Source organism: Equus caballus, chromosome 27 (genome assembly GCF_041296265.1).
Source record: "Equus caballus isolate H_3958 breed thoroughbred chromosome 27, TB-T2T, whole genome shotgun sequence".
NCBI classification, from domain to species: domain Eukaryota; kingdom Metazoa; phylum Chordata; class Mammalia; order Perissodactyla; family Equidae; genus Equus; species Equus caballus.
Genome location: NC_091710.1, coordinates 19003205 through 19030987, shown reverse-complemented (window position 1 = coordinate 19030987; position 27783 = coordinate 19003205). Strand labels below are relative to the sequence as shown.

The window sequence follows — 27783 nt, the reverse complement described above, 5'->3', positions numbered from 1 at the left end:
AGGGAGTCAGATGAATTGAACGGTTCGTATTGTTGAGCTGAGGCAGCTCAATAGAGCCATTTCCAATGTCAGGTTTCACGGTGGACCACTTACCTTGGAGTTCCTTAGCTGCAGCTTCTGTATCCATCTCTATCGTAGGAGATTGCAAACTGGGCCAAAAATATACCAAACCCATTAGCTAAGGCTGCTTCTCCCCTGGACTGTGCACAGATGGGCACTGCCAGTGCTCCTGTGTGTGGCTCTTTTGCTTTTCTAACTTGGCTGACAAATAGCTGACAATGAGTATTCCTTTTGATATTGTAATACTTTCAGTCAAGTTAAAGTGAATCCTTCCAGCTTGTTGAGCTATCTTGTTTCTTTTTTAAACTACTGTGTGGTTATGTAATACATAGTTACAGTAGAAAAATTAGGAAATACGGATAAGCAAAACAACAGAAAAAATTCTCCCATAATGACATTTTGCAGAATAGTGTTGCATTATGTATTTATTAAATAGCTTTGCTATGTAGCAAACAGCCCCCAAATCTAATGACTTAAATCAAGTAGATATTTATTTCCCTCTCCCATTACATATTGGTGACTGTGGGAAGGCTATGGCTGAGCTCTGCTGTGCTCCAAGTGTTTTCTCATTCGGAGATCCAGCCTGAAGGAGTGGTCCCTCTGTGAACAAGCCCATTCTTGTGGTAGAAGGAGCACAGGAGAGGCTGAGCCCAACCTCACGATGCATGGAAAGCTTCCACTGGAATGTGCCATCGATCGTATTTGCTCATATTCTCCTGGCCACAGCAGGTTACGTGGCTGTGGCTGACATCAATGGAGTGGGAGGGCTTCCTTGGGAAGCCTTGGGAGTAGGGTGTATGGTAGGTGTTTGTGAAAAGTAATATAAGTTATGATAGTTGTGGTCACAAATAATCCCTTTCTCTACACATAAAATACACTTGTGACAATAACACAGCCACCGCATTCGAGTTTTTTTTTGTGAACACACACTTTTTTCCAGAGGCAAAATAAACTCACCCCCTCCCCAAATGAGAGTCATCCAACCACAGCCTACGCTGCCGTCTTTAGAACTTTTACAGTACGGCTATAAATGGACACGAGGTTAAGTGGTTGTGATCTCTTTTTTCCAATTCATATATTTGAAAAATTTTTCACGTCAGTATATTTCAGTAGAATGTTGACGCTTGCGCTATGTACCATTATATATACCATAAGTTATTTAACCAGTCCTCTCTTAGTAGGCATTTTGATTGTTTGTAGTTTTTGCTACTTTAAACAACTGTTTAAAAGTTTTTCATTTCTTCAATTATTTCCTTAGGAATTACTGAGTCAAATATAAATGCATATTTTTAGTTCTTTTTATTTGTTTTATAAAATTGTCCTCCAGAGAGGCTATTCTGTACTATTTCTGGACCAGTTTGATAGGTGAAAATATTATTTTTGAACATTATGTTTGTTGAACATTAGTATTTCTTCATTTTTGAATTGCCTGTGTATTCTTTTTTCCAGTTTTTTAAAATGGAATTTTCATGTTTTTTCTAATTGAGCCCTAAAATTTGTAATTTTAAGAACTTTTTTACCCGTGTCTGTCATATATGCTGCTTATATTTTTTCTAGCTTGCCTTTATGTATGTTGTTTTTTAAACTTTCAGTTTTTAAATCTTAAGCAGGGCAAAGACATTATGCATAGTATGTTCTGCAAAGGTAGAATGGGGTAGAGAGAAGAAAGAAAATGGAAGCAATAGGACTAGGTAGACAGTCTCTCTGTAACTGCACGGGACCAAGAGGGAAACTCACAGAAAGAGCAGCGAGCACTGAGATGCGCTTATTTTCCTTTGCACTCAGTGTCTGTTTCTCAGAATTTCATCTTCCCAGAACTGGTCCTCTCATAAGGGAGAATTCTCCATTTATAGTCTACTAAGAGAGAAAAATGTTCAGAATAAAGCAAATGATCTTTATTTCAGGGGCAGTGAAGTTAGTGTTTGAAGAAAAGACAAATGTATCTGTTTTCAGTTGGGAAGCAACATTTTGGTACCTTATGCTTTACTTTGATTTTTGCTTTTTCATCTTTTTGGCATCTTTGTTTTAGATCTTATCTGCCAGGAAGTTCCTTTTTGATGAATCAGCTGCTTTTTGAAACCAGTGCCACAATTTTAGGAACCAGTGATGGTACAGTATTTTCAGGGTTAAAAGACCTTTGATTAATGTGAAATTTATTGTCAATATACTTTATGCCAAATTCGGAAAATGATTGCTTTGAGACTCAACTGCGTGTATTTCTATTCATGTAGTCTTCAAATGCAAGATTTACTTACTGATTTTCAGGCTTAGTAGATATTCTCATTAGGAATACACTCATGTTATTTTACTTTTTATAAAAAAACTAAAGTTGCTAATCCTGCTAAAGTTGCAACTGGCCTTTTAGAAATAGCATCCATTGTACTATTGCCGCCTAGTCTTCTGTGGACATCATTTGCATGTATTTAACAATTCCACTTCCGGGGTAATTCTCCCATGTGGCGGTCTCTTTTCTGTGGGTGATTATTTACACCAACAAAAATGGCACATTGTTAGTTATTTGTATTCTTGAAGTTTGTTTTAAACTTTTCCTTGAAAAGTAAATGCTTGATCCCCTCAGAGTTCAAATAATCTCATGATAATGAAGAATTGACGGGAAGCAGTTTTGATTTCAACCTCCTGAAAGTCTGACTAAGCACCTTTAGGCACCTTGGAGTGAACAGTTACTCAGCATAGCTCTGGGCAATCTCTCCCCAAGCTGGTGGGTTCTGAGCAGCTTCGGGTTTCATCTGCTTATTGGTCAGTGAGCTTCACTCTGTTTCATGGCCACAGAATGCACTGTGGGAGAAAATCTCTGCCGTGGTTCCTAGACTGTGAATTCCTCAAGGAGAAAAGACCCCTGTCACCAAGAGAATTGTGAGAAAGTTCAGGCACTGCTGGTGTTGTTACCTTCTTTTTAGTGCATCCTAGCAGCAAAGAATTAAAGCGCACTTCATCCAGCTCTTGACCCTGGCGAAGAGGATGAGTTTCTCCTGCTAGGATTTCTTGTCCTCACGAAAACGCAGCGATCAGGAAAGCATCAGAAAAGAGATAGAAAGACATTTTAGAAGAACATGAAAATGGCCCTAGCAGGCAGTGCACAAAACAATAAAGTGCTTTTTGTAGAGAGTACTACTTAAGATATAGATGTTTTACAAATAAGCTAACATTTTTTTTCTGAGGTAACATTGGTTTATAACATTGCATAAGTTTCAGGTGTACAACATCGTAATTCAACCTCTGTATACACTACAGCGTGCTCACCACCAAAAGTCTAGTTTCCATCTGTCACCGTGCAGTTGACCCCTTTTACCCATTTTGCCAGCCCTCAATCCTCTTCTCCTCTGGTAACCACCAGTCTTTTGTCTGTATCTATGAATTTGTTTTTGTTTTGTTTGTTTGGGGGTTTTTTTGTTTATCTTCCACATATGAGTGAAATCACACAGTATTTGTCTTTTTCCATCTGACTTACGTCGCTTAGCATAATACCCTCAAGGTCTGTCCAGATTTCATCTTTTTTATGGCTGAGTAGTATTCTATTGTGTATATATACCACATCTCCTTTATCCATCTCAACTGTCAGTGGACACTTAGGTTGTTTCCATATCTTGGCTATTGTAAATAATGCAGCAGTGAACATGGGGGGTGCATATGTCTTTCAAATTAGTGTTTTCATGTTCTTTGTATAAATTCCTGGAAGTGGAATAGCTGGGTCATAAGGTAGTTCTGTTCTTAATTTTCTGAGGAACTTCCATACTGTTCTCCATAGGGGCTGCACCAGTTTACATTCCCACTAGTGGTGTATGATGGTTCCCTTTTCTCCACATCTTTTCCAGCACTTGTATTTCTTGTCTTTTTGATACTAGCCACTCCAACAGTTGTGAGGTGATATCTCATTGTGGTTTTGATTTGAGTTTCCCTGATTATTAGTGAAGTTGAACATATTTTCTTGTGCCTTTTGGTCATCTGTATGTCTTCTATGGAAAAATGTCTTTTCAGATTCTCTGCCCATTTTTTTGTTGTTGAGTTGTATGAGTTCTTTATATATTTTGGAGATTACCCCTTTATCAGATATATGATTTGCAAATATCTTCTCCCATTCAGCAGGTTGCCTTTTCGTTTTGTTGATGGTTTCCTTTGCTGTGCAGAAGTTTTTTAGTTTGATATAGTCCCATTTGTTTATTTTTGCTTTTGTTTCCTTTGCCATTGGAGTCAAATCCGCTAAGACTGATGTCAAGGAGCTTGTCAGTAAGCCTGTGTTTTCTTCTAGGAGTTTTATGGTTTCAGGTCTTACATTCAAGTCTTTAATTCACTTTGAGTTAATTTTTGTGCATGGTGTAAGATGGTGGTCTAGTTTCATTCTTTTGCATGTGGCTGTCCAGTTTTCCCAATGCCATATATCGAAGACACTTTCCTTTCTCCATTTTACATTCTTGGCTCCTTTGTCATAAATCAATTATCCATATATGCAAGGGTTTAATTCTGGGCTCTCAATTCTGTTCCATTGATCTTTGTGTCTGTTTTTCTGCCAATACCACACTGTTGATGATTATAGCAAATAAGCTAATATTTTTAGTGATTTCTATCTGGAAACTCTGGGACTCAGAGTAACTCTGGGAACAACACACAAGTAGATTACATACATATACATGCACATAAAGTTTTCCTATTTGATAGAATTGAAATCTGAAATATATAGTAGTGCATAAGTAGCCCAAGATTCCCCAAGTAGTAAATGACACATTCCCACCTCCTCATCTTTCTTTACCCCTGTACTATATTGCCTCAGTATAATTTATTTAACTAATCAGGTCATGTTTTGTCGTTACTGGAGAGAATGTGGATCTGAGAGATGGAGTTACAAACAGTTCCATATATTACAAAATGATCTTAAACATTTAGGAAGAACTGTTGGTTACAAATGGCTCATTTCAACCTTCCTCTACAAAGGGTTGAGTTATCAGTGTGATACCTGGCAGGAGTAAGTGTCACTCACTATCTGAAGTGAACCCCACAATTCCTGGGAAACAGTCTGCCTTGAGAAGTAAAATGTTAAAACTAATAGGATCTTAAAGAGTCTTTTGTTTCTCCTTTTATTTTCAGTTCTTTCACATAATTTTCATATAATTTGTAGGCAAAAAGTCCCAAGAGCCATAAATGGTCCTGTGAACATGATATTTTACACCAAACACATTTTTGTGATTAGTTTTTGTCAGATTGAAAAAGTTTGAGATGAAATATTGTCTAAGTTTCCATTTTGTAAGTAGCTTTTTACACCCTTGGCAACGCTGATGGCTATACTATTGTAAATCTCTTGCAGTTGGTGAATAATTCCATTTTAAAAGTAAATATCCACTTAAAAGACAAACATTAAACATTACCAAATAAACTCAGTGCATTTGGAGAAAATTCAACTTGACAGATCCATGTGTATATCCTTTTAAACATCTTGGAATTTATTTTTTGAACACTGTTAGGAAGCCACTTTTTTGTTTCTACAGTGAAGCACTTAACTCATATGATGACGTTAGCACACGTACGTTTGGTTTTAACTGGACTGTAATATAAATGATCATTTATACTCTGTTGATAATCGATATAAGGGTTTTGCCCTGTATAAAAGATTCCTTACTATATGCTAGGTTTTAAGTTGTGCAGTCTTCACATAAGGACTTGTTAAAACAGATTACTATATGAGTTTAAAATTCCTTACAAGCTGAGTAGAACTTGCTTTGTCATTGAAATTTTTCATACCAACTCAAAATACTTATCATTTCCTGTGACCAAAAAATATTTTTAGTTACAGTATTTAAGCTAAAATGTTATTTTATGAAATTGTGGAACTTTAATTCTGTAAGGACCTTGAAGATCATACCTTCTGAACAGATGAGTGAACTGAGTCCTGGAGATGTGAACGCATTCTTCCAAGGCCGTGTAGCAGGACAATGGCATTGCTTCAACTTCACTCAGGTGTTTTGAATCTCAGTCCCGCACACTTTCTGTGCTACTGCTTCCTTAGACCTACGCAGACGGAAAGAAAGAAAGAAAGATGAAAAGAAGACAGGAGGAAGGGAGGGTGCAGTATTCCATGGGTGGGACTCCATTGGTCTTGGAGTCTAGAGGTCTAGAGACTTGGCTTCTGTTCCCATTTCTGCCCTTGTTTTGGTGTCTTGGGAAAATTCTGTAGTAACTTTTTGGCCTTGTTATCCTCTTGAATAAAAGTTGTCTTTTCTGCATTGTTTTATATATCTGGCCTGTTTTTGGTTTTGGGGTATTTTTTGCTGAGGAAGATTCACCCTGAGCTAACATCTGTTGCCAGTCTTCCTCTCTTTCGTGCGTGAGCTGCCGTCACTGCATGGCTGCTGATAGATGAGTGGTATAAGTCTGCACCCAGAAACCAAACCCAGAGCATGCCGAACTTAACCACTTGGCCACCGGGCTGGCCCTGTTTGTTTGTCTTTTGATGGGGAAATGAGCCTTTAAATGTTCTTGTTTTATAAAGTGAAGTTTCCTTAAATCCTTATTCTCCAGAGTTCATAAATTTACAAATAGGTAACTATGTATAATGATAAAGTTATAGACCCCTGAACAGCTGCCTAGAAGCTCTTATTCCATCCTGCAGGCCTGCAGGAGGCCTGCTGAATGACCACGTTGTGCTTCTGCTTGGTCTTAGCTCCCACAGCAAATTGCTGATTTTTCTCAAACATAGTTTTCCAGTTATTAGAAGTGTGGCAAAAGCTGTAAGCTGACAGACGTGGGGTGTGGCCTCTCAGCAGCGCTCACGCTGTTTAAGTGGTGCTCTATGTCTTAAGAACACGATCCAAAAGAAAACTGCCATGCTCGAGAAAGGACATTTCATATTATTAATGTAAATATGTACCCTTTTGATGACTCAGTCATGAGGTTCTATAAAATATTCATACTTCTAACAGCCTATTTAATAAATTCTCGTACTTCATGTACCTTTTAAATTATATCTGAGTGATTAAATTTAGGAATCTGTTTTCAAAGGGAAACAGGGAGAGTTGCTGTATTATTATCTGGTTTTTGTTTTTAAAAGATATGTTAAGTTTAATGATAATATGAGAGCCCCAGAAGATGGGTGTTAAATTCAGATCCCATTTCTCCAACTCTCGGCCTAGGAAGATGATACAGGTTTGACTGAAGTAAGAGTCCATCAAATGCCCTTGCAACTGAGGAAGCCTGACATGAAAATTTTCCAGGAATTTTGCTGATTAACTGCTTGTGGGGAAAATTTTATACTTAGGAACAAATTTTAAAAGTGTACCATTTGCCGGCAGGCTTAGTAAAGAAAGGAAGAAGTAAGAGCAGAATCCATAGCTTGATTTTTGTTTTTTAAGGCCTCGTTACAGTTTGTGAAATGTGTAATACTTGGAAGAACCCTGATGAACTTTAAATAATAGAAGTAATTGAAATGCTTCACATGTTGCTTTTCACCCCCTTACACATACCCATTCTCTATCTCAATAAGCTTATCCAAAATTTTCTTACGATTAATTTATCTTTTTTACCATTTGAGTTCCTTTTATTTTTCTCTTATCATCATGCATTGCCCAGGAGTTCTTACATTACCTGAAATTGTCACCAGGAATTATAAACACCTCAGCAAACATTTTCTGAGGAAACTCTCCTTCATGTAGAGTAACTGACCAAGTGAGTAGATTAGTCAACTCACTAAATATGAAGCCACAGTTTTTGCCACGTACCATGAATTGTTGTCACCATGGAAGTAAACTCAAGAGCCAGACGTTGGGTCTTCTTTCTTAACTGTGGCGAGATGTATCAATCTGGGTAGGCTAACTTGCTGTATAGCAAATGATCTCAAATTGTGTAATGGCTCCGACACAGCAGAGGTTTGTTTCTTGCTTATCCGGTTGTCCACGCTAGATATTCCTGGTCACTAGGTTGCTTTCTTCTGTGCAGAAACATAGCCGCCTCTTTCCATTTGAGGCTTCATCATCCGCAGGAACACCCTAACTTCTCTGTGTCTGGCGTGTGAAAGGGAAGGGAGCGTGGAGTAGAGGACAATGGCTCTTAAAAAGCTCGTCCTGGAAGTGGCACGTGTTCCTTCCACTCGCACTCCGTTGACAAACATCTAGCTGCAACCAGAGCTGAGAAACTGCCTCTGAATATTCCCAGCAGCAACTCCATACGATGGAGAGGAAGAGGGATTCTGATTGACAAGCAGCGAGGGATGTCTCTGCTGCACCAGATCATCTTTTCATCCATTTCCTGTTGAGCCTGTTTGAAGGAGGTTTCTTTTTTGGGTCTTCAGATGCTCTCAGATACATTGGTTTTAATATAAACTAGCTATCTTCTTTAATGGTAATTTTAAATGTCAATATTCCTGCATATTTTCTAGGAAAAGCTTTGTTGTTAGTGCCATCAAGTCAATTCTGACTCCCAGCGCCCTTTTGTACAGCAGAATGGAGCACTGCCCCAGTCTTTTGCACCATCCTCTCACCTTCCGGTGCTATATCAGACAATGCTTTGCTGCTATTTGTAGGATTTTCATGGCCACTCTTGTCAGAAGTGGATGTCCAGGTCCTTCTTCCTAGTCTGTCTTAGTCTGGAAGCCCTGCTGAAACCTGTCCACCATGGGTGACCCTGCTGGTATTTGAAATATTGGTGGCAAAACTTCAGCATCACAGCAACACTCAGCTGCCACAGTGTGACAACCAACAGATGGGTGGTGTGGTTCCCTGACCGGGAAAGGGACCCGGGCCTTGGCAGTAAGAATGTTAGATCATAATCGTTAGACCACCAGGGCTGGCTAGAGAGAACTAGTGCTATTTTTTATTGGTACTTATCTCAGATGTTGTTGTTGTTCTCTTCTGTAAGAACCAAAATAAAACCTATCAATCCTAATGAAATAGAAGTATTCGTTAGAAATCAGTACACCTACTTCTGATAAAGAAGCCGCAGAGACATACATCTAGGGTGATGCTTGTATGATATATAGGTGTGTTAGTTTCCTATTGCTGTTGTAACAAATTACCATAAGCTAAATGTCTTCAAACATCAAAAATGTAGTAAGCCCTGCTTCTGTTGTTGTATTTCCTCTGACCCTCCTATTTCTCTCTCATAAAAATCCTTAGGATTCCATTGTGCCCACTGAGATAACCTAGGATAATCTTCCCACCTCGGAACCCATAACTTAATCACATCTTCAAAGTCCTTTTTGCCGTATACAGTAACATATTCACAGAGCAACATAAAAATCTTCTAATCCGGGGATTACAATGCAGACATTTTTGGGGGACAACATTTAGTTTACCTCAATAGATAAATAATGTACAACTTTTTCTCAGGAAAAAGCAGTACAACAATAAGATTAATTTTTGGTTACTTTTCAGAAGACGGTTTGCTCATTAGACTCTACCACTTAGTTTACAAAATGCTGATTCTGGAAGGAACTATAGAGATTGTCTTATCCACCACTTAGACTTCACAGATGAAGAATGCAGGGCCCCTAAAAAATTGAGAGCTTTTGCTGAAGGTCGTTCAGGTCATCAGAGGCAGAGCTTTGGGACCTTCTGCCCATTATTTTTTTTAAAAAAAATAATAAGACTAATACTCTAAGAAGATAAAATGATCCCAAGTCTACTTCTGCTAGCAAAGAAATTATATTTTAGTCCATCATGGACCTCAGACCTCAATAACTATAAATGAAAGAACTATTTCTCTAGACTGTTCTGTAAGTTGCTCTTTTTTAAATAGATCATCAAGGAGACAGGCCTCATATTTGAGAGAAAATATTTTATGATGAACTTTATCAATTGTCATGTAGATTTATTGTTGACTAGAAAGGGAGCGGATAGTAGAAACACTGCAAATTCTCAGATCTCCTAATGAGCCCTTTGTGTTCTGCTCTGCCCCCTTCACCTGCTCTCTCCAGTACTGTGGCCACGGGCCCCATGTGGCAACTGAGCACCTGATACCTGGCTAGTCCAAAGTGAGATGCTCTGTGGGTATGAAATGCACACCAGTTGAAGCAGAAAAAAAAAGTAAAATAGCTCACTAATTTTTTGTATTGGTTGCATGTTGAAATGATAATGTTTTGGATATATCAGGCTAAATAAAATGTACTATTAAAGTTAATTTCACCTGTTTGCTTTTTACTCACTTTAATGAAGTTACTAGAAAATTTTAAGTTATGCGTGTGATTTTCGTTGTATTTCTACTGGACAGGTCTGCCCTAAACTTTTCCTCAGAACTAATGATGTTATGATTTGAGGCTGAATACCTCTCCCTTATCCTAGTCAAAATGAATAAAAGTGGTGGAGCAAGATTTCTTAGAACTGGCTCAATAAAAAGTACATAGTTTTAATTTAAACTTATTTTCACAAACTAGTAAACTCATCATGACTTGATGGGTGATTGTGATACCATATTACTGTAATATAGTAAAACCTTGATAATTCTGGTGGAAAATTACAATTAGTACCTAAATTAAAGAATATTTTAAAAGAAATGCAGTTTTGTTTGCTTATAGGAATGTGTACTAACACAAGCTAAGCAAAGTGCTTAGTGAAATAAGCCACACAGAGTCATGAAAGAGCACAGCTTTCAGGATCTTAGTAGCTTCATCACTGAATTCAAGTCCCTATTGTAGCTGAATGACTTTAGGCAATTCAGCTAACTTCTCTGAAACCTATGTCTAAAATGAGATTAGGAGTATCTACCTAGTAGGGTTTGTCATAAGGATCAAATGAAATAATGTTAGTGAAGTTTCTGGTATCTATGGAGTTCCCTGGGAAGCACACTGTGAGTCAAAGATGAACTTGTAGGGAGTTCATTGGGGAGTGGTCTCCAGATCACCCCAGGGAGGCTGGGGCTGAGGGGGTGCTGTGGAGGAGAGAGGAGAAGGAGTCGCCCTGTGATGCAGTCTCACCTGAGGCCTCAGCGGAGCCTTGTGGAGCTCTGAAACCAAGAGGTGGCCCTTCAGAGCTGCCTTGCAGTGGGGGCAAGGGACTAGGCAGCCACTGACCCAGCGTCAGCTGGAGGTCATCCCTCCCTAGGGGCACTGAACTTGGGCCAGGCAGCTTCTTCAGCTCAGGACAGTTCTCAGGGAGGACGAACGGGTGAGGTGGTATGTGTCCTTCCTTCCTGAAAGGGAATGTGGGCAGCCCAGCACAGGGTCCACCCAGGGATGTTCCTTGCCCGTTCTCTCCTGTCACAAAACCTGCTTCACAATGGAAAATATGCTGTTGTGTCGTGTGAAGTTATCGTAATTTAATTATTTGAATAGTTTCCCATGCTTTCCTGTTACAAACAGTGACATTTTTAAACTCGTCTCCTACAGCATATGTGTAAGAGTTTTTCTAGAGTATAGTTCTGAGAGAAGAACTCCCAGGTCATAAGGTAGACAAAGCCACCTTTACGAGGTCATGCCAGATTGTTTTCCAGAGTGCTTAGTCAGAGGAAGAGCAGAAGAAGTGGGCTAGGACCCCAGGAAGTTTTAATGGTGATGGTCATATTCTATTCACATACTGGGAATGGGGCTTTGAAAGGTGTTTATGTTTTTATTATTATGTTGAATATCTTGCATAAACATTACATATATTATTTTGTATGTATCAGTTATAGCATAATAAAAATGCACCCTAAAAGGGAGTAGATGGAGGTTGTCCATAGTTCTATGGCACCCCTCAGGGGTCTTCTGAAGTACCTAGAAGGAGTCTCACAGTGTGGTTCTGAAGTGTTTGATGTCTTACCCAGCTGTGTTTCTCAGGTATTGTGACAGGAGGCATGAGAGATGCCGTTACCTGTGACTCTCTTCCCTCTCGCTTGCACTGTGCTGTCTGCAAGGCTCCTCTGGGGCTGTCAGGTATCAGTACTGTTGTGTCTGCAGCTTCCTCTTGGCGATATTAACATTTAATTTAGATTGTCAGCCTTCCGCTTGCTCGTCAGCCCAAGCTGGGGTCTGCATATCACTGTGATGTTAGCTCTCACCCCCTTTGTTATTGCTGTTCTTTGTAAAGAGGCTCTTTCCTTCTACTGGAGATCTTTACTCTTCTTAGGGGTAGTTTTATCCCCAGAGAATTTGAGAATTGCACAGCCTGGCTCAGGTCCCTTTTTAACGTTATCTGTCTTAGATTCTCTGTTTCCATTTATTGGTCCCTCTTACATAAGAATGCGTATTGGATTGTTTTTCATATCCAAGAGTTAGTAGTATGTATTGGAGGATGCTATAAATTTCTCCCACACACTTGGCCAGCTCTAAGGATCCCTTGAACGAGCACTGCTAACTTGAAAACCATTTCATTTATCAGAATAACTTTAATTTTTATCTAAGTAAGAAGTGAAGGAAGCTTTCATCTAGAAAAGTAACCTCACGTTTTAATTTATTAATTCAGGTTCTGTGGAATATTTTCTCCAGGGACTAGGGGAGCATTGTAGTGGTGGGGACAGATGAGCAGAGGTGGCTGGGGGGTTGGGGTGTGGTGGGAGTGGTGGGAAGGTGTTTAAGGCACAGGGAACAAGCATGTTTTGTTGATTATTTATGATTTGGCGGCTCAGGCTTAAACGGTATCAGGGTCATCTTAATCTTTGTTACTGGAACAAAAGTTTGGCTTGAGCTACTTTATTGTTTGCTTCATGAAACTTGGACAGGAGTACTTTGAGATCTCAAGTCTTCCAGAGCATCAGGATCTAGCTTTACTCTCCAGTTACCACAAATATGTCACTTGCATCTCTAAGTTCCTCCTCTGTCTTTCCTCTCTACTGTCTGCCACAACATTATTTGTAAGAGCCAGGATTCTTGGCTATACAGAAAATGGAAACTGAACCTCGGTAACTTAAGGGTGAAAGGAATTTATTGGAAGGTTGTCAGTTAGTTCACAAAATGGAAGGAGAGGCTATTTGAGAGTCATAGTAGGAACATAGGCTCCAACCAAAGCAGGCAGCCAGCAGAGGAAAGTGCCAAGTTGCATCCATGGGAAAGGTGTGGTTAGGACCTGTAGCTTCCACGTCTGCTGTAACAGGGATGCTCTGTCACTCACCCTGTGTCTTTATATCCCTCCTTTTGGAGCATCAAGCGGCCAAGCTTAGGTCACATGGCCTTTGTTGCCAGCTTGGAGGGACGGGGCCTATGTGTCCCCCTACCTCTGGCACACAGCAAGGGTTTCCCCTAAGTGGGAAGTTGTTCTTGGTGAGGAGCCCCAAATCAGCAAGTGTCCATTGAGTCATGTTTCCCCGTTTTTCATGGACACTTAGAGAATTTAAGTAACTTTTCCCAAATTTCCAGTCAATGATAGAGCTAAGATATGAACATGGGTCTGTTTGGTTCATAGTCATTGTTCTTTACCACTGCCTTAAGTGCTAGTAACCTTGTAGAAGTCACGGTTATGGTCTTGGCCACATGGAAATTTGGATAAGGCAGAGAGTATTAAATAGAAATCTATTGGTTTTATTTAGTTGGTTGGTGTTTTTGAAGGCTGCACATTTCCAGCTGGTCTGGTTCCATGGAAACCCTACAGATGTTGTTAAGGACTCATTTGGGGGGTAGCAGTAATAGAACCAGCAGGTTGGAGGAAATGTGTTTGAAACAGCCCTGTATCCTCCAAACTTCAGAAAGTCTGGCTCAGTTTGAGAACTTGATCATCTGATCCCCTGTGATATATATAGTCTAGCTTTTACCTATTTCAGAATGGGCTAGACTCCTGAATTTGCTCCAAGATTTTTCTAAACCCTTCAGGAATTTACTTGAGGGTCAGCTGGTGCCAGTCCAGACTCCCACCTAGACCATCTTCCCTGGAGGTGACCTTGGGAAACCCTAGAGCACAGCTTTGGTATTACAGGAATTGAAGTTGTTTCTAACTCTCTGTACTCTGTTCTTTCCTTTGATTGGAATTTTGGGGAGACCTTGCTGATTGAGAAGTTAAAATAGCATCCATGTAGTATGGACAGTTTGGTTTACTGTCACTTTGAGAATGAAAGCCGAGGATAAGTTTGGAAAAAAAGAAAATGTCCCCAAATTAACAATGTTTGCAGCTCTTTCTGTGACTGATAGAACCACTGCTACCACTGTTATGCTGCAGTTGCTTAGACTGTTTCCTCTCTCTCCTGTTCATCCTTCGGATCGCATCTCAGCATCACTTCTACTTTCCTCAGGGAAGCCTTGCTAGACTGCTTAAGACCAAGTCAGAAGCTGTTGGAGCTTCTCAGAGTGCCTCGTGCTTCTCTTCATGGCAGGGACACAGTTATTGTTTTACATTTGCTGATGGGATTATTCAGTCATTTACTAGTTACTGATTCTTTGATTACTGTCTGTCTCAGTGTGAACTCAGTGGGAGCAGGAACTGTCTGGTTCTGTTTAGTATTCTACTCCTGATGCTTAACCGCGAGTCGGGGATTGCTGTGGTGACAGAGTGAGACAGGTGTTCCGTCTTTGGCACTACAGAGCTTACGGGCGCTCTTGTGTAGCACCCAGTGTTAACCACTTTTGTTGAAATTAAATATGACTTGAAATTTTTAAGGACTGATAGAAACTGATAAGTAACCCAAACTATTAAGCAAACTGATGAAAGGAGTGGAAAATGAAATTTTGTGGTTTCAGAGGACTTTCTTATAAATGAAAGTGAGGCAGCAAAAAATAATCTCTATGTACAAATCATCTTTTTTGGGAAAAAATGCAGGTTAGGTCATGGACTTTGGTTGGCGTTGTTTCTTAGAGAGTAATTTGTCTTTGAGTGCGAAGCTCCCAACAGGCAGTGACTTCTGACGTGTTTCCTCTGGGACACGGTGCCCGGCATGCATCAGACCCTTAGGGAACGCTTATTCAATTGACACCAAGTGTGTGGGCTTACTGGATTCACTTCTGGTTCAGAATACTTTTCTCGGCACTCTCCATCCCCTCTACAATTATTGATTGCTAACTGGAAGAACAGCTTTTGGGGCTCAGAAATTATACCATTTCTGTGTTTGCATTTTGTCTGTATTTTGTAGAATGAAGAATAGAGTAGAATACCTACTTGCGGCACAGAAAGAAGAATTTATAGTGTCTCAGGTGTACATGACAGGTTTTTCTACCCCTCCAGAAGGCCTAGTAGCTCCGAGACAAGATTTTGTGTTCCTTTTTCATGTGATAGTTTGAAAAGGTTTGAGCTAAATATGACAGTGTCAGTTACAGAATTATGTCTTACGAACACATGCATGCAGTCTTCATTCTGTACTTTCCTGTCCTTCTAAACAGGAAACCTGATGTATGACCCTTGTCTAAACGTCTTACCTGACTAGATTTGGTTTATGAGGGAAAAAGGATGTTTTTTCAAGTTTGAATCTATTTCACGCTTACAGGGTGGTTTTTTTTCCCCTCAAGAATGTTATTTAATTTTAAATGTAAGAAGGTTCTATTTAAAGACTTTTCCCCATCCTGTTGCTTTGTGTGTTTGAGGAACAGATGGAACTACAGCATGTGATAGTACAGGCGAGCTTGGGGACTGCTAGAGCGATGTGGTGTGTCCTCATAGGTTGACTTCCAACTGCCAGTTACTGAAGACAGTGAGTGTTTATTAAAATTGGGCTTAATCTACATTCTGGGTAATGACTTATGAGCCAAGGAAATTTGTAGCCCCACTGCTAGACAAAACTTTTCACTTTGTATCCAGCTGAGATGGATAAAGATAAGCATTGTCGGACCTCTACTGAAAGCGTCAGTGGACAAAAGCAAGAGGCTCTGAAATTTGCCCGTTAGGCTAGGATTGAAGCATAAAGGGGTCAGGGAGCAAGTCCAGTGTCTATTCTGGGAGAAATTGTCTGCATCCTATTTTGGAAAGTAGCGTATAAGGTGTGTCCAACCCCTTAAAGTGGTAGATTGGTGACACATGGCCACAGGGTTCCAGTTTGGACTGATAACACAGATGTCAGGCAGAGGAGCCTGCATGAGGAGGATCAAGATCTAGTCTTGGGGTATAGAGCCCTAGGAGAACCTAGGCTGCCACCACCTGCTGGGGTCAAAATGGGTCCTCAGACTAGAAAAATACCAGCTGGGAAAGCCTGGAAGTCAGGAAAAATAAAGCAGGGAGTATGTTTTTATCTAATTTGTCTATTTTCATTATTTAAAATCATTTGTTGTTTTTGTTTACTCTCAATGACTATCGTAAAGTAGATACTGTTCTCTAGAAGATTAACTCTTCTGTGATTATGTTGCTATATGGGAAGGACTAGCACCCAGAGAACAGAAGGATACAGCCATACCTTACTCCTGCCACGTAAAGGACAGGAAGCTGTCACACATTTTTTTGGATCCCAAGACTAGTTCCTAAGCTATAGGTGGAGCTGATTTTTCAAGTCTCCTGCAGTTATTATATGAGTGGCTGGCCTTCATTTCACTCCTGGAGTCAGTGTCCCCATATTGAATTTTCCATTTCAAGGTAATTATTTCAAGCCTTATTGCATTCTGAAAAGATGTGTGGCTGTGGAATGTTTAGCTTTCAAGAAGCAAATAGCATAGGAGAAAAACAACTTCTACTGGAAATTAGGACACCTGGGCACAAGTCTCAGTTCTGTCACTTATTCGTTATGAGATCATGGAAAAGTCACTTCATGTTTCTGGGTCTCAAGAATCTTCATCTACAAAATGAAGAGATTGAAGGCAATTATTTCTAATGTCCCTTCTAGCTCTACCAGTGAGATTAAGTCCAAATAAATGGCCTAGAAAAGAAATCATTCATTGACCCCTTTATGACAGTAGCACCAGCCTCTGGAAGATGTTGGGCCATGTGACAATCATGGCCAGAAAGCCACGGCGAGCCCCTGACCTCTGTCTCCCAGGTCAGCACTCTGTCACTTTATTCTGTTTCCTACAAGCTGGTGTGATCTAAAGAACCTACAGGGAGCCACGAGATCCTTTCACATTAAATGAAGGTACATCCACCATTCTGTCCTGAAAATAAACTGAAACCAGTTTCCTCTTGCCACTTTACGCCTCTCCCCTCCCCAGCCCTTCCCTGGGTTATGTCAGTTGTACCTCTGGACAGTTGCTATTTACAGTTCTCTTACCACTTTGGCTTCTTTCCAGAGTTCACAACTCAGTCTTCAGCTTTTTCTGCTAATGATTCTGTGACATTTTCTTAGAAAGGAAGGGAGCATCTGTCTAGATACCATTGATGTTCTCCTGTCTATCTCATTTAGGGTCTGCAGCTCTTCAGTTCATTGATATCCCAAAGGCATTCATCATTATAGTTATGGCAGTAGAACTTCCTCTTTTTCCTACTGCCCACCCTGAATGTGGGCTGCCTAAAGTTAGGGGTCCTATTGTGTAGATGTTGTATATGTCCCCAGTACCTGGCACCTGGTAGGCTCACGTGGACAACGTACTAAATTGAATTGGTTTGTCTTGGACTCTGCCTGTGGAGAGGTGCGGGGCGTTTTCTATTGGCCGTTACCTGGGACACTTTTTAGAAGCCTCTTAGGGCGCATGCACTAAATTGTCTTTGGTCAGAGGAAGCGTCAGAAGGCCAACCAGTGATTCCCAGCCTTCCAGTTAATTTCATTTGCAGAATTAAATTTCTCCTACAATTTCTATTTGATGTGGAAGTCACCTTTGTTTTTGGCTAAAGCTCTTATGGAAAGTTATTTTGTCCTTTGAAACAGCTGCTGCTCTCCAGGAGGCCTGTCTTTATTTTGCAGCAAGCTGGGTTTCCCTGCACAGGCTGGCTAACGCCTCTAAAAGTGGTCAAGCCCTCTTGGAGCAGGTTGGGGCAGGACAGGGCCGTCCAGTACGTCTTTGAAGGGATGAGTTTGTGCTGAGTCTATTGGCAAACGCCATATGTACCTAACACCGTGACTATGGGTGATTTGAAATAAGTGTAGGAGGAGGAAAATAAGACTTGCTCAGACAACCATTGGAAAACCATGTTGTTTAAATGTTATTTAAGATGTGATATATTATAGGCATAGTCACTGCATCCTTATTTATGGTAGCAAAGACTGTAATCTAAATGTCCAATAATAATAAGACCCTGATAATAGATGATACATCTGTGTACTAGAATACTATGCAGCTATTAACAAGAGTGAGGTAGCATTATGTGTGCTGATATAGAATGATCGTGATGATAAGGCAAAAAAGCAAGAAACAGAAAGGATACAGATCATGCTGTCGTTTATAGCCCATAGGAGAGAAAGGACACACACACACACACAGCGTGCATGGGTGGATTATCTCTGGAAGGATGCTTAAGAAACTGGCAGTAGTGCTTGTTTCTGGGCAGAGGGACTTGGAAACTGATGTGGGAAGGAATTTTAATTTCACTCCATGCTCTTTTGTACCATTAAGAAAGAAATTCATTGTATAATAACCCTATTCATATTACAGAAAATTATACTGAATTTTCTTAAGAAGGTTAATGACATGAAATGTAATAGAGAATGGAAGCTTACTGTACATTTAAGGAGTTTGTTTATTCAACAAATAGTCATTGAGCTCCTGCTCTCTACCAGAGGCTGGTGTAGGCTCTGAGATGTGGATGACTTCAGAGAGTAATGAGTGCCGTGAAGATGAGGAGATAGCAGTTATGATAGAGAGTGACTGGGTGGGGGCTCTTTTAGGAGGGGTGGCCAGAGAAAGTCCCTTGCCTTCCCTGTCCAGATGTAAGTTTGATTGGAACAGAGACTATAGGGAGGGGCAAAGGAAGCCTATCTCTCTCTGACTGTGAAAAGTTCATTCTAGGTTTAGAAAGGAAAGGACAGTATAAACAGCCGTAGTATGTGGAAGACAGTGTGGTTTGTGGCATGGCCTAAAGTGAGGATTTGAATGCTGGCTCTGTCATAGCTTCCTGAACTCCCTTCTCTCACCTGTAATGTGGGACTGTAATATCTTCTCAGCCCACCTCACAACATCGTCAGGTTGAGAATCAAAATGAGGTTAACAGGGGCTGGCCGGGTGATGCAGCGGTTAAGTGCGCACGTTCCGCTTCGGAGGCCCGGGGTTCGCTAGTTTGGATCCCAGGTGTGGACATGGCACCGCTTGGCAAGCCATGCTGTGGCAGGCATCCCACATATAAAATAGAGGAAGATGGGCACGGATGTTAGCTCAGGGCCAGTCTTCCTCAGCAAAAAGAGGAAGATTGGCAGCAGATATTAGCTCAGGGCTAATCTTCCTCAAAAAAAAAAAAAAAATGAGGTTAACACGTATTGCTTATGTAAAGTATGAGGTGTTAAACGGATGAAAGTTGTTAATTAGTAATGACATTACAGGAATAATAACGCCAGTTGGGCAGTCTTTGAGTAAAGGTAACATATTTGGATAAAGATAGTGTATTCCTGCTAAACTTCCTAGAAACGAAGTTGTATATCAGATTCCATTTCTCTATGTGCTAGCACATGGTTTTCTTCTTTTCACGTAAGCTCTTTGGTGGGGTAAAGGAAATTAAGTTCATCGGGAGACATATTCTAACTCCTCATCACGGTGACTGGCAAATATCCAAAAGCTGTGTTTCTGTTGAACCAGTGCTCTGCATTTTTGACCAGTCTGAGGCAGGGGGTCGTGTCTCCTGCACAGTACTTCTTGAAGTTTTGTCTTGGTGCTACTGTTAGCTCTTTCGTGGATTCTGCCTCAGGCTTGCTTGTGCTCAGTGGGGATATTTGTCTATAGAGTCATCATGTGCTTAAGTTAGAGCTATGCATATTCTAAATGATCACCTTTATAATCATGTTAGAGTACACCACTTGTTATGTCTTTGGAACATGATTTGTAAAGTATAAAGTCACTGCAGAATTTTTTTAAAAATTTACTTTAAAACAGTTTTTCAATAGCTTCAAATTACCTGGGAAGAAAGGAAAATTTGCCTCAAAGTAGCCAAAATGATGTCAAAGACTGTAAACTCAATGCATTCTTTTTTCTTTTTTTTTTCTTTTGGGGAAGATTAGCCCTGAGCTAACTACTGCCAATCTCCTCTTTTTGCTGAGGAAGACTGGCCCTGAGCTAACATCCATGCCCATCTTCCTCCACCTTATATGTGGGACGCCTAGCACAGCATGGCTTTTGCCAAGTGCTGCCATGTCCACACCCTGGATCCAAACTGGCGGACCCCGGGCCGCCGAGAAGCGGAACATACACACTTAACCGCTGCACCACTGGGCCAGTCCCTCGATGCGTTCTTAAAGGACAGGAGATCCCCAAGATCTTCCAAAACCTATTATCTATTATTATTTTAGACAAAGTTGTACCCAGATTAGTTAATGTCTGTGTTTTGCTTATACCAGGATTGAAGCATCAGGCCCTTCAAAGGTAGGAGATGCAGAGGGAGGGAGTCTAGAGGCGGGCAGGAGGAAGCACCCGCTGTGCAGGTGAAACAAAGCCCCAAGGCCCTTCTGCACACGGGTTGTCATCTTGTCATCAGAGAACAATTCGGATTTGAGGAGTGGATGGGTGGAGGCAGCACCCTCTTCCCAGAATGGCATTTAACAGCCTTCTTTTAAGTGTTGTCATTTCTATTAACACTGAAACCTCCTTCATCTAGAGACTTATGTGGCGAACCCTCTCTCCCCCCTGGATGCCAGATAAGTGAGGCAGTGAAGCCTGAGAATTAGACTCTAAACTAACGCCGTGTGTCAGGAACTAAAATCATCTGATCTAGTAATCTCCAGTTGGTAACTCTTCCTCAGAAGGTTCCCTGGGTTCGTATGCACTGACGGAGCATTTGTAGCTCTCGGGAAAGCTGCTTGCTCCTTGGTGATCAGAGTTGGCTCTTTTGGTCTCACTCTAAGTCATATTTATTAACGTGCTAACGGACCAATCTTTTTTTTAACTTTTCAGTATGATAGGGAGGTAGCTTAACATCTTTATTCTGGATTTCTCATACAAGCTGACACAGTTCATGTTTAAATACCTGGCTGTAGTGGTCTAAGGCTGTAAGATACATTTAATTCTTCAGAAAGCAATATAATTTGAGTTACTGTTAAACAATGTGTGGTCTGGAACAGGAGGGAGAGGAAAGTAAATGACCATGGTCTGCCTTTGTGGCTCCATCCTTTTACTTGCCTGTAATTGATGGAGCCTTTTGATGCCCATTGGTATTTTTTTTCCTTTTGGAAATTTATCCCTGTTTCCACCCCACATGGTATCTAACAGATTACTTGAGACTTATTTGTGGAATCACTATTTTGTTGTTGACATTAATGAGCTTGCTGCACAATATCACAAGAGAAATAGTGTTGCTATTTGGAATGTTAATGAATTGCTTGCCTGGCCAATTGCCATTTGTTCCAGTGTGTGAATATGGGGTGTGTGTGTGTGTGTGTGTGTGTGTGTGTGTGTGTGTAAAAGAGAGACGAGTAGCAGGGGTGGGATTGCATTTTTTTCCTCTTGGCAGCCAGTGACGTGAGCCGTGCCTGGAACAATCAGACTCGCCGCAAACAGGGTAGTTGAAGATGCTGGGGGAGGCTGCCTGGTGTTTCTTAAGCTAACGCGGATCAGGCGCTCAGAGCTGCTCAGGAACAACCCACAGACTTCCTCCAGCATTAGAGTCTTGCAGCGGTTGGAAAGTGCCTTTTTCTTTCTCCAAACCTCTTCCCCAGTCAGCCTTCAGAATGATTGGCGTGAATAGCGTTCAGAGTACCAGCAAGGTGCGAGTGAGGACCTCGGGTTCTGTGAAGTACTCCCGGGAGGATTCTATCCGGCGGCAGTCCCACCGGTCAAAGTCCATGAAAATTTCCAACTCCTCAGAATTTTCTGCTAAGGAGACCAAGGTAAAGAGATACCGTGTTAAACTATGTTAACAATTGTATGTTAGGATAACAAAATTTGATACAGTGTTTGCCAGTGTCTGATGTGCAATGACAGATGGAGAGAGTAAGGTGTATAAAATGGCTCTAAGATAATCAAGTGAAATCAGGTGGCAGGATGGTGCCTGAACTCCACATGCTCAGATGGCTGTGGTGTGGGTCAGTTTTGTGAGGAGCCAGTTTGTGGAAGAGAAGGGTGAAGCAATGCTGAAAATGAGATGATTGTGGAAAGTGCTGGTCGGCACATTGATCTTGTTTTCGGTCTCGGAAAGGTTGCCTTGACAAGTGATTTGTCAGTGCAGTGTATTTTTAGAACATCAGGAATGCAGAGACATTGTATATGATTTTGCCATTCAGTTAATTTCTCTTGCCTTCCCTCCCCTGCTCTCCCCCCAATATGTGGAGCTGACGGACAGTAGTGACCTGGTCCTATAATACTTCATGCTTGTCTTATTCAGAGTTATTAGGCTCAGGTAGATATAATTAGGAAGAATTTCTTCTTTCGTGTTCCTTATATGTGTGCCGATGCTATGCTGCCATTAGCCACTTGTCTTTTCGCGACTGTCTGTGGGATAATGTGGTCTCTGTTCGTATGACATGTGAAGGGAGTGATTACGTCGTGAAATGGGCATTTACTACATGCAACATATTCTTGAGATGCTTCCCACCACCATCTGTGTGAGCAGGGTACTCAGAAACACTCCCACTCCACAGGTTTAAAAATGGAATAATAGAATCATAGGATCACAGAACTCCAGGGCTGGAGATGTAGATGATTATCATGGAGATTCAGAGGTTTGATATTGTGTAGAAAAAGCTTCAGGAGGTGGCTGTCACTGTCATTTCAGTCTTCTCACGGGTTATATAGCCAGACCTGCTGAGAGTGACATTAGGCTTTCACCCTCCCAGTCCGCTTCTATGACATTTACGTTATTGAAAGACTTTGGTAATAACAGTTTCCCCTAAAAATATGGTGGGAGTGGGGGGATGGGGATAAAATACCTTAGTGTGACTTTAAGAAACATGTTGGCTTCCTATCCACCCCTGAGATTATGACACAGTGGGATTTAACCCCATCAATCATTAGCAAATTTTCTAACTAGAATGTCTTCAGATGTAGCTCTGTCCTCCTTAGTATTTTTTTTTTTTAAGCTGTGGCTTTAGGGGAAAACATGTGTCTTCACAGCCCTGTTAATGTGACCTGCATGGGGATGTGCTGGTTTCTGCTGAAACTGTTGTAAGACCTCCTGTGTGTGATGACTACTGTCTCCTGCTAAGATAGACCTTGATGGCTTCTTATATTGTTAAATAACTAAATGCATGTAGGCATGTATGTGATTCTCAACATGAATCTAAAATTGGCTTTTATTAAGAGTGCTAGGGAACATCTTCAGATTTTGTTTTAATGTGGATTATACCCACAGTATGCAGTCAAAGGCATAAAGGAAATTAACAGGTCACCATCAACTACTACCAATTCTGATAATAATTTAAGCTCTGTAATATTAGTGTATTCATTCAGAATTGTGGTTGTCTGTTTTAATGTTGGAATCTGGCATAGATGCCAAATCGAAAGACTTTCTACCATCTTCTCTGGTACACAGCACAGGCTCTCTCATTTGATATGCATCTATCCAAGAAAAAAACCAAGCATTTTTTTGAAACATTGCAAGGAGTGAACAATATAAAAGATCTCTTGTAATCAGTAGGCCATCACATGGTACTTTGGAGATTGTAGTCAATTTTTTTAAATTATATTTTTTGAGGAATATGTGGTCTCTAAGTTCTGGAGTGTGTATTCAAGAGTGTATCCAAGTTCCCAGTATCTCACAAGAGATATTTTTATAGGATTGTGTAGTCATTTAAAATTGAACACTAGAAGTAGCTAATAGAAAATTATTAGAATAGGAAATTAGACAGATTGAACTTAATCTTTCACTAGCCATTTTTCCCTAAATGAGGTAAACTGAATAGTGCTGTAGGCTTGTGCCCTAAATGTAGTGAATTGAATTGTATTATAATTCAGACGTGTATACATACATATCAACACATATTCCTACCCACAGTGTACACATTTTATTCCAGGGGTTAATAATCAGAATTCTCATTCACCATGCTTATATCTAGTAGTACTTTTTTAGCACTTAAAATCAAATCAATGTTTCTTCCCACTAATCATGTAAATAACACTTTTTGATTATCTAACTCTTCATCCAAAATGCAGGATGTCTAATCTAATGATGAGAAGAAAGGATAAAGCACTGTTAACCTTTGATGTGCTTCTGGGTTTAATTTTCATCTCTCTGCAATCCTGGCTCTTTCTGGAATAGGTGTAGTAATTGTTGCCCCTTGTCAGAGAGTTAAAGTTATAACATGTTTTGTATTCCTTGAAAGCTTTCATTTTTCATGTTTCTAACTTCTGTTTGGTTGTCCATTAAAAACATAATGGTTTATTTAGATATTCATCTGTAGTCCTCACTTTTTATCTGGTTTGTTCATTTTTGTTCTTCATTTGAAGCAGGTTTTAAAAGACTTCTGAAAGGATTTGCTACTTTTGCCTTGGATTTTAGCAAAATATCGTAAAAGCTTTCCTTGATCTAATCATTTTAAATTAAGAAAATTGAATTTACTAATCTTTTTGGTTCACATTGACATAGTCTAGAGAATATTATTTAAACTACTGAAACAATCTACGTGTTATTTTCTTTAAAACTCGATTCTCTGTGTGGCTTTTTTTTTTCTTTAAAGTGTTTTAAATCCTTTTCTTTAGACCCCTGGATAGAATGTGGCTTTGTCCTTTTCTAGATAACATTGTTTACATCAAATTCTGAAGCAGATAAAATGGGCAGGACATAACTGTCAGTATGTTCAGAAGAATATGCATTTTGTGGTGAACGCATTCATTCTTCAAATGTATTAAGGCGGACGTTGATATAAGCTGTGTATGAGCTAAAGGGCTGATACTGAAAGAGTTTGCAGTGAGACTCCTGGCCGGGAGGGGGCAGTGCAGACCTTCCTGCCGTCAACCCCAGCCGGCTCTGCTCTACCTTGGACAGAGTTAGCATTTTGGAATCAGTTTCTTCAAAGGCAAATACTCCGGAATTTGATGTGTGATATAAGAAGATGTTGATTAAGTTCCAGTTCTGCCAGACATTTTCCATCTCTCCTTTGGATCTAGTTAAACCTCAAACATAAATTATTTTGGTATTGCTTAGTTTTTAACTTGAGTAAGTCAACTATAGGTTTAAAACATAAATCTGTAAAAGTTTGTGTTGATAATGTAGAGGAGGAAGAAATTTTTCTCTGCCCTTCTAGGTGCTGGCTGGTCTAAAGATTAAATTGACATGAGATAGAATAACAGAAGAAAATCAAACAAAGTTTAATAACATGTGTGCATGGGAGAAACCCAGGAACACAGAATAACTTGCCAAAATGGCCAAAGCCACCATCTTAAATAGCATCTTTAGCTAAAGACAAAGGAGGATGTTGGGGTGGTGGTTTGGGACTTTAAAGGGAAGGAAGGCCATTTACATGGAGGTGGAAAAGCAAATGTTTGGTGGACAAAAGTTTGCCATGCCTTGCAGAGACAGTGGGACATGGAGAGGACTTGGATCAAATGGGCCTTGCTTGGTTCCTCCCTGTCTACTACACCTAGTTGATATTATACCACAGATATCTGTGGTGAGAGCTGCTTCCTGGAGCAGGCCTTGTGTCTTAAATTCCTTTAGGGAGTTATCAGGAAGGTCAAAGTTTCTTCCCGAGTCTTTTGTTCTTAAGAATAATCAGCCCCAAATAAGCTTCAAGTTAAAGAGATACATTTTGGAGTGGTAAATTCTGCTTTCCTACAATAATATCACTTTTTTCCTTCCCTGTCTCTTACCATACTGCATTATATATTATAGAGTGGGGAAATCTCAACCCACTGCTTTTTTTTCCTTTATGTTGTTGTTGTGGGTGAATATAACATGAACAGTTGAATCCTTGAGGCATTTTTTGAGGAATAGTATGAGGCCAGAGTTTAAACCAAGAATTCTCTGGTTGGTTATAGTTTGGATTCAAATGAACTGTTTAAAGTTATTATTTAGTAGCGTGGCAAAGAAATCAATTTCTCCAACAGTGAAATTTCAGGGTACCCTGGTACTTTGGGTAATGAAAAATGAAAATGTAGGTCATTTGCTCTCTGTGCCAGGGTGCTGCATTCTGGTGACCTCGCCTAGATTTTACTCACTAATTAGCAATATGCACCTAGACAAGTCACTTCTCCTTCCTGAGACTCATCCATAAAATGCAGGAGTTGATAAAGTCATGTCTTTGTTCTGAGCAATGTTAATTTTAGAACTCTTATGGGGGTTGATGCAGGTTATTTCCTCCGTTAAAAGGAACTCAAAGTCTGAGCTAGGTTCAGGGAGGGTGAGTTTTGTATGTATTTTGAATAAACCTCTTCCTGTGCTAGGAGTTGTTAACCATACACATGTTAAAGAAAAAGGGCCGTGCCTAATTCATTGCTTGGTTAAACATGTTGCCCTAGTGTTGAAAGGCACCATCCACTCTATTCTCTCCATTCTGCTTGAGCTTTGCTTGTTATTTCTTCAGCATTGTTAGGTAAATGTTAATCATTTTTCCCTCTGTGAATCAAATCTAGACACAAAGGAGCCTTGAAGAAATCATTACAATGCCCCTTTGCAACCTGAAGTTTTCCATGAGAGGCTTGCAGGTTGTTGCAGTTCTATACTTGATCCCTTTTTTTTCTCGATCCCAGCCTAGAGCCTGGGAAGGAGATTCTGGTCAATGGGTGATTTATACTGCCTATTCAAAAATGAGTATTTCATATAATAGGGGAACAATCCTTAGTCATAATTTGAAGATTTTCCTGCAAATGTCTTTTTATATTTTTTATTCTTAAATTGAAGCAGAACATGTTTTAGCCTCATAAATGAATCCTTTAGCTGGATCCTTTCAGAAAGACAGTAGATTTAAACTATTGGGGTCAGAATATCAAGAACATCTCTCTGTACTAGTTGCAACCCTGGCACATGGGAGAGTTCAGGAGGAGGTGTCTTTCACAAAGTGAGTCTGGTAGTGCAAAGATGAAAACAATGTTGTCTCCAGAACTCAGTTTTTCTTTTATTGACTCCACTATCTTCCCACTGGAGTCACTTCTTGTGTTCCAAGAAGTTATGCTTTTTTCTCAGGTGTGATTCTGTCAAATACATTTTCGTGTTTTGATGTGATCTTTACCCAAAGAAGGTCGTAAGAAGAAATCTGACCCCTTCTGGAAGGTAGTTCTGCGGACTACATCATTATCAACAGCTGTTTAACCCTCTCAGACTTGAGCCAGCCTTGCCCCAAAATAGAAGCTTTCACTACCTTCGGTTTTATTTTTAAATTATAAAGGTAACACAGTTATATTGGTTTTTGTTGTTGGGTTTGTTCTTTTGGGTTCTCCTCTAGCCCCTAACTTGCCCCCTCCACCCCAGCTTGTTTCTGAATTTCTCAGATCCTGCCAGTACTTTCACACAAATTGATACCTTTTTTTTAGAATGTACAAATGATTATTTAGGATGTTCAGCAAACTATGCTGCTGATGAGATGATACTATTTGACTCTTGAATGTAGTTAAAAGCAGGTCTTCACCATCACACTGTTACTGCACAAAGGGCACGATCTGCTCGCCGTGAGACAAAAGCCAATCGTCAAGAGGCAAGATGGTGGCAGAGAAAGGGCATTTTATTACAGCTTGCTAGCAAGAGGGAAGATGGCCAACTAATGTCCAAAAGAGCCATCTTAATGGGGGCATGGAATCTTGAAGCAGTTATATAGGCCAGTGGCTATAGGAGAGGGGCTTAGGAATGTTGACCCTCTGGTGTTACAGACTGGGAGTGGCCACACCAGATCTTTCAGTTTTCATTGATGATGGCTATCAGCATAGACTCTCTGTTGAGGGGACATCACATTCCTAAGGAACTCAAAAGA

General features: G+C 40.3%; 1 protein-coding gene across 26 annotated transcripts in view; it reads left to right on the top strand.

Annotated features, from left to right (window-relative positions):
• PSD3 (pleckstrin and Sec7 domain containing 3) overlaps window positions 1–27783 on the top strand; it is a 646842-nt gene that overhangs the window by 462931 nt on the left and 156128 nt on the right. The window contains exon 1 of one of the 26 annotated variants that reach the window (XM_070253292.1): window positions 21401–21774. The exons of the other annotated variants lie outside the window; for them this stretch is intronic. Within the exon in view, the coding sequence (XP_070109393.1) occupies window positions 21616–21774 (159 nt within the window). The 5' untranslated portion in view covers window positions 21401–21615. Of the gene's footprint in view, window positions 1–21400; window positions 21775–27783 lie in introns of those variants that run through there. 26 annotated transcript variants of the gene reach the window in all.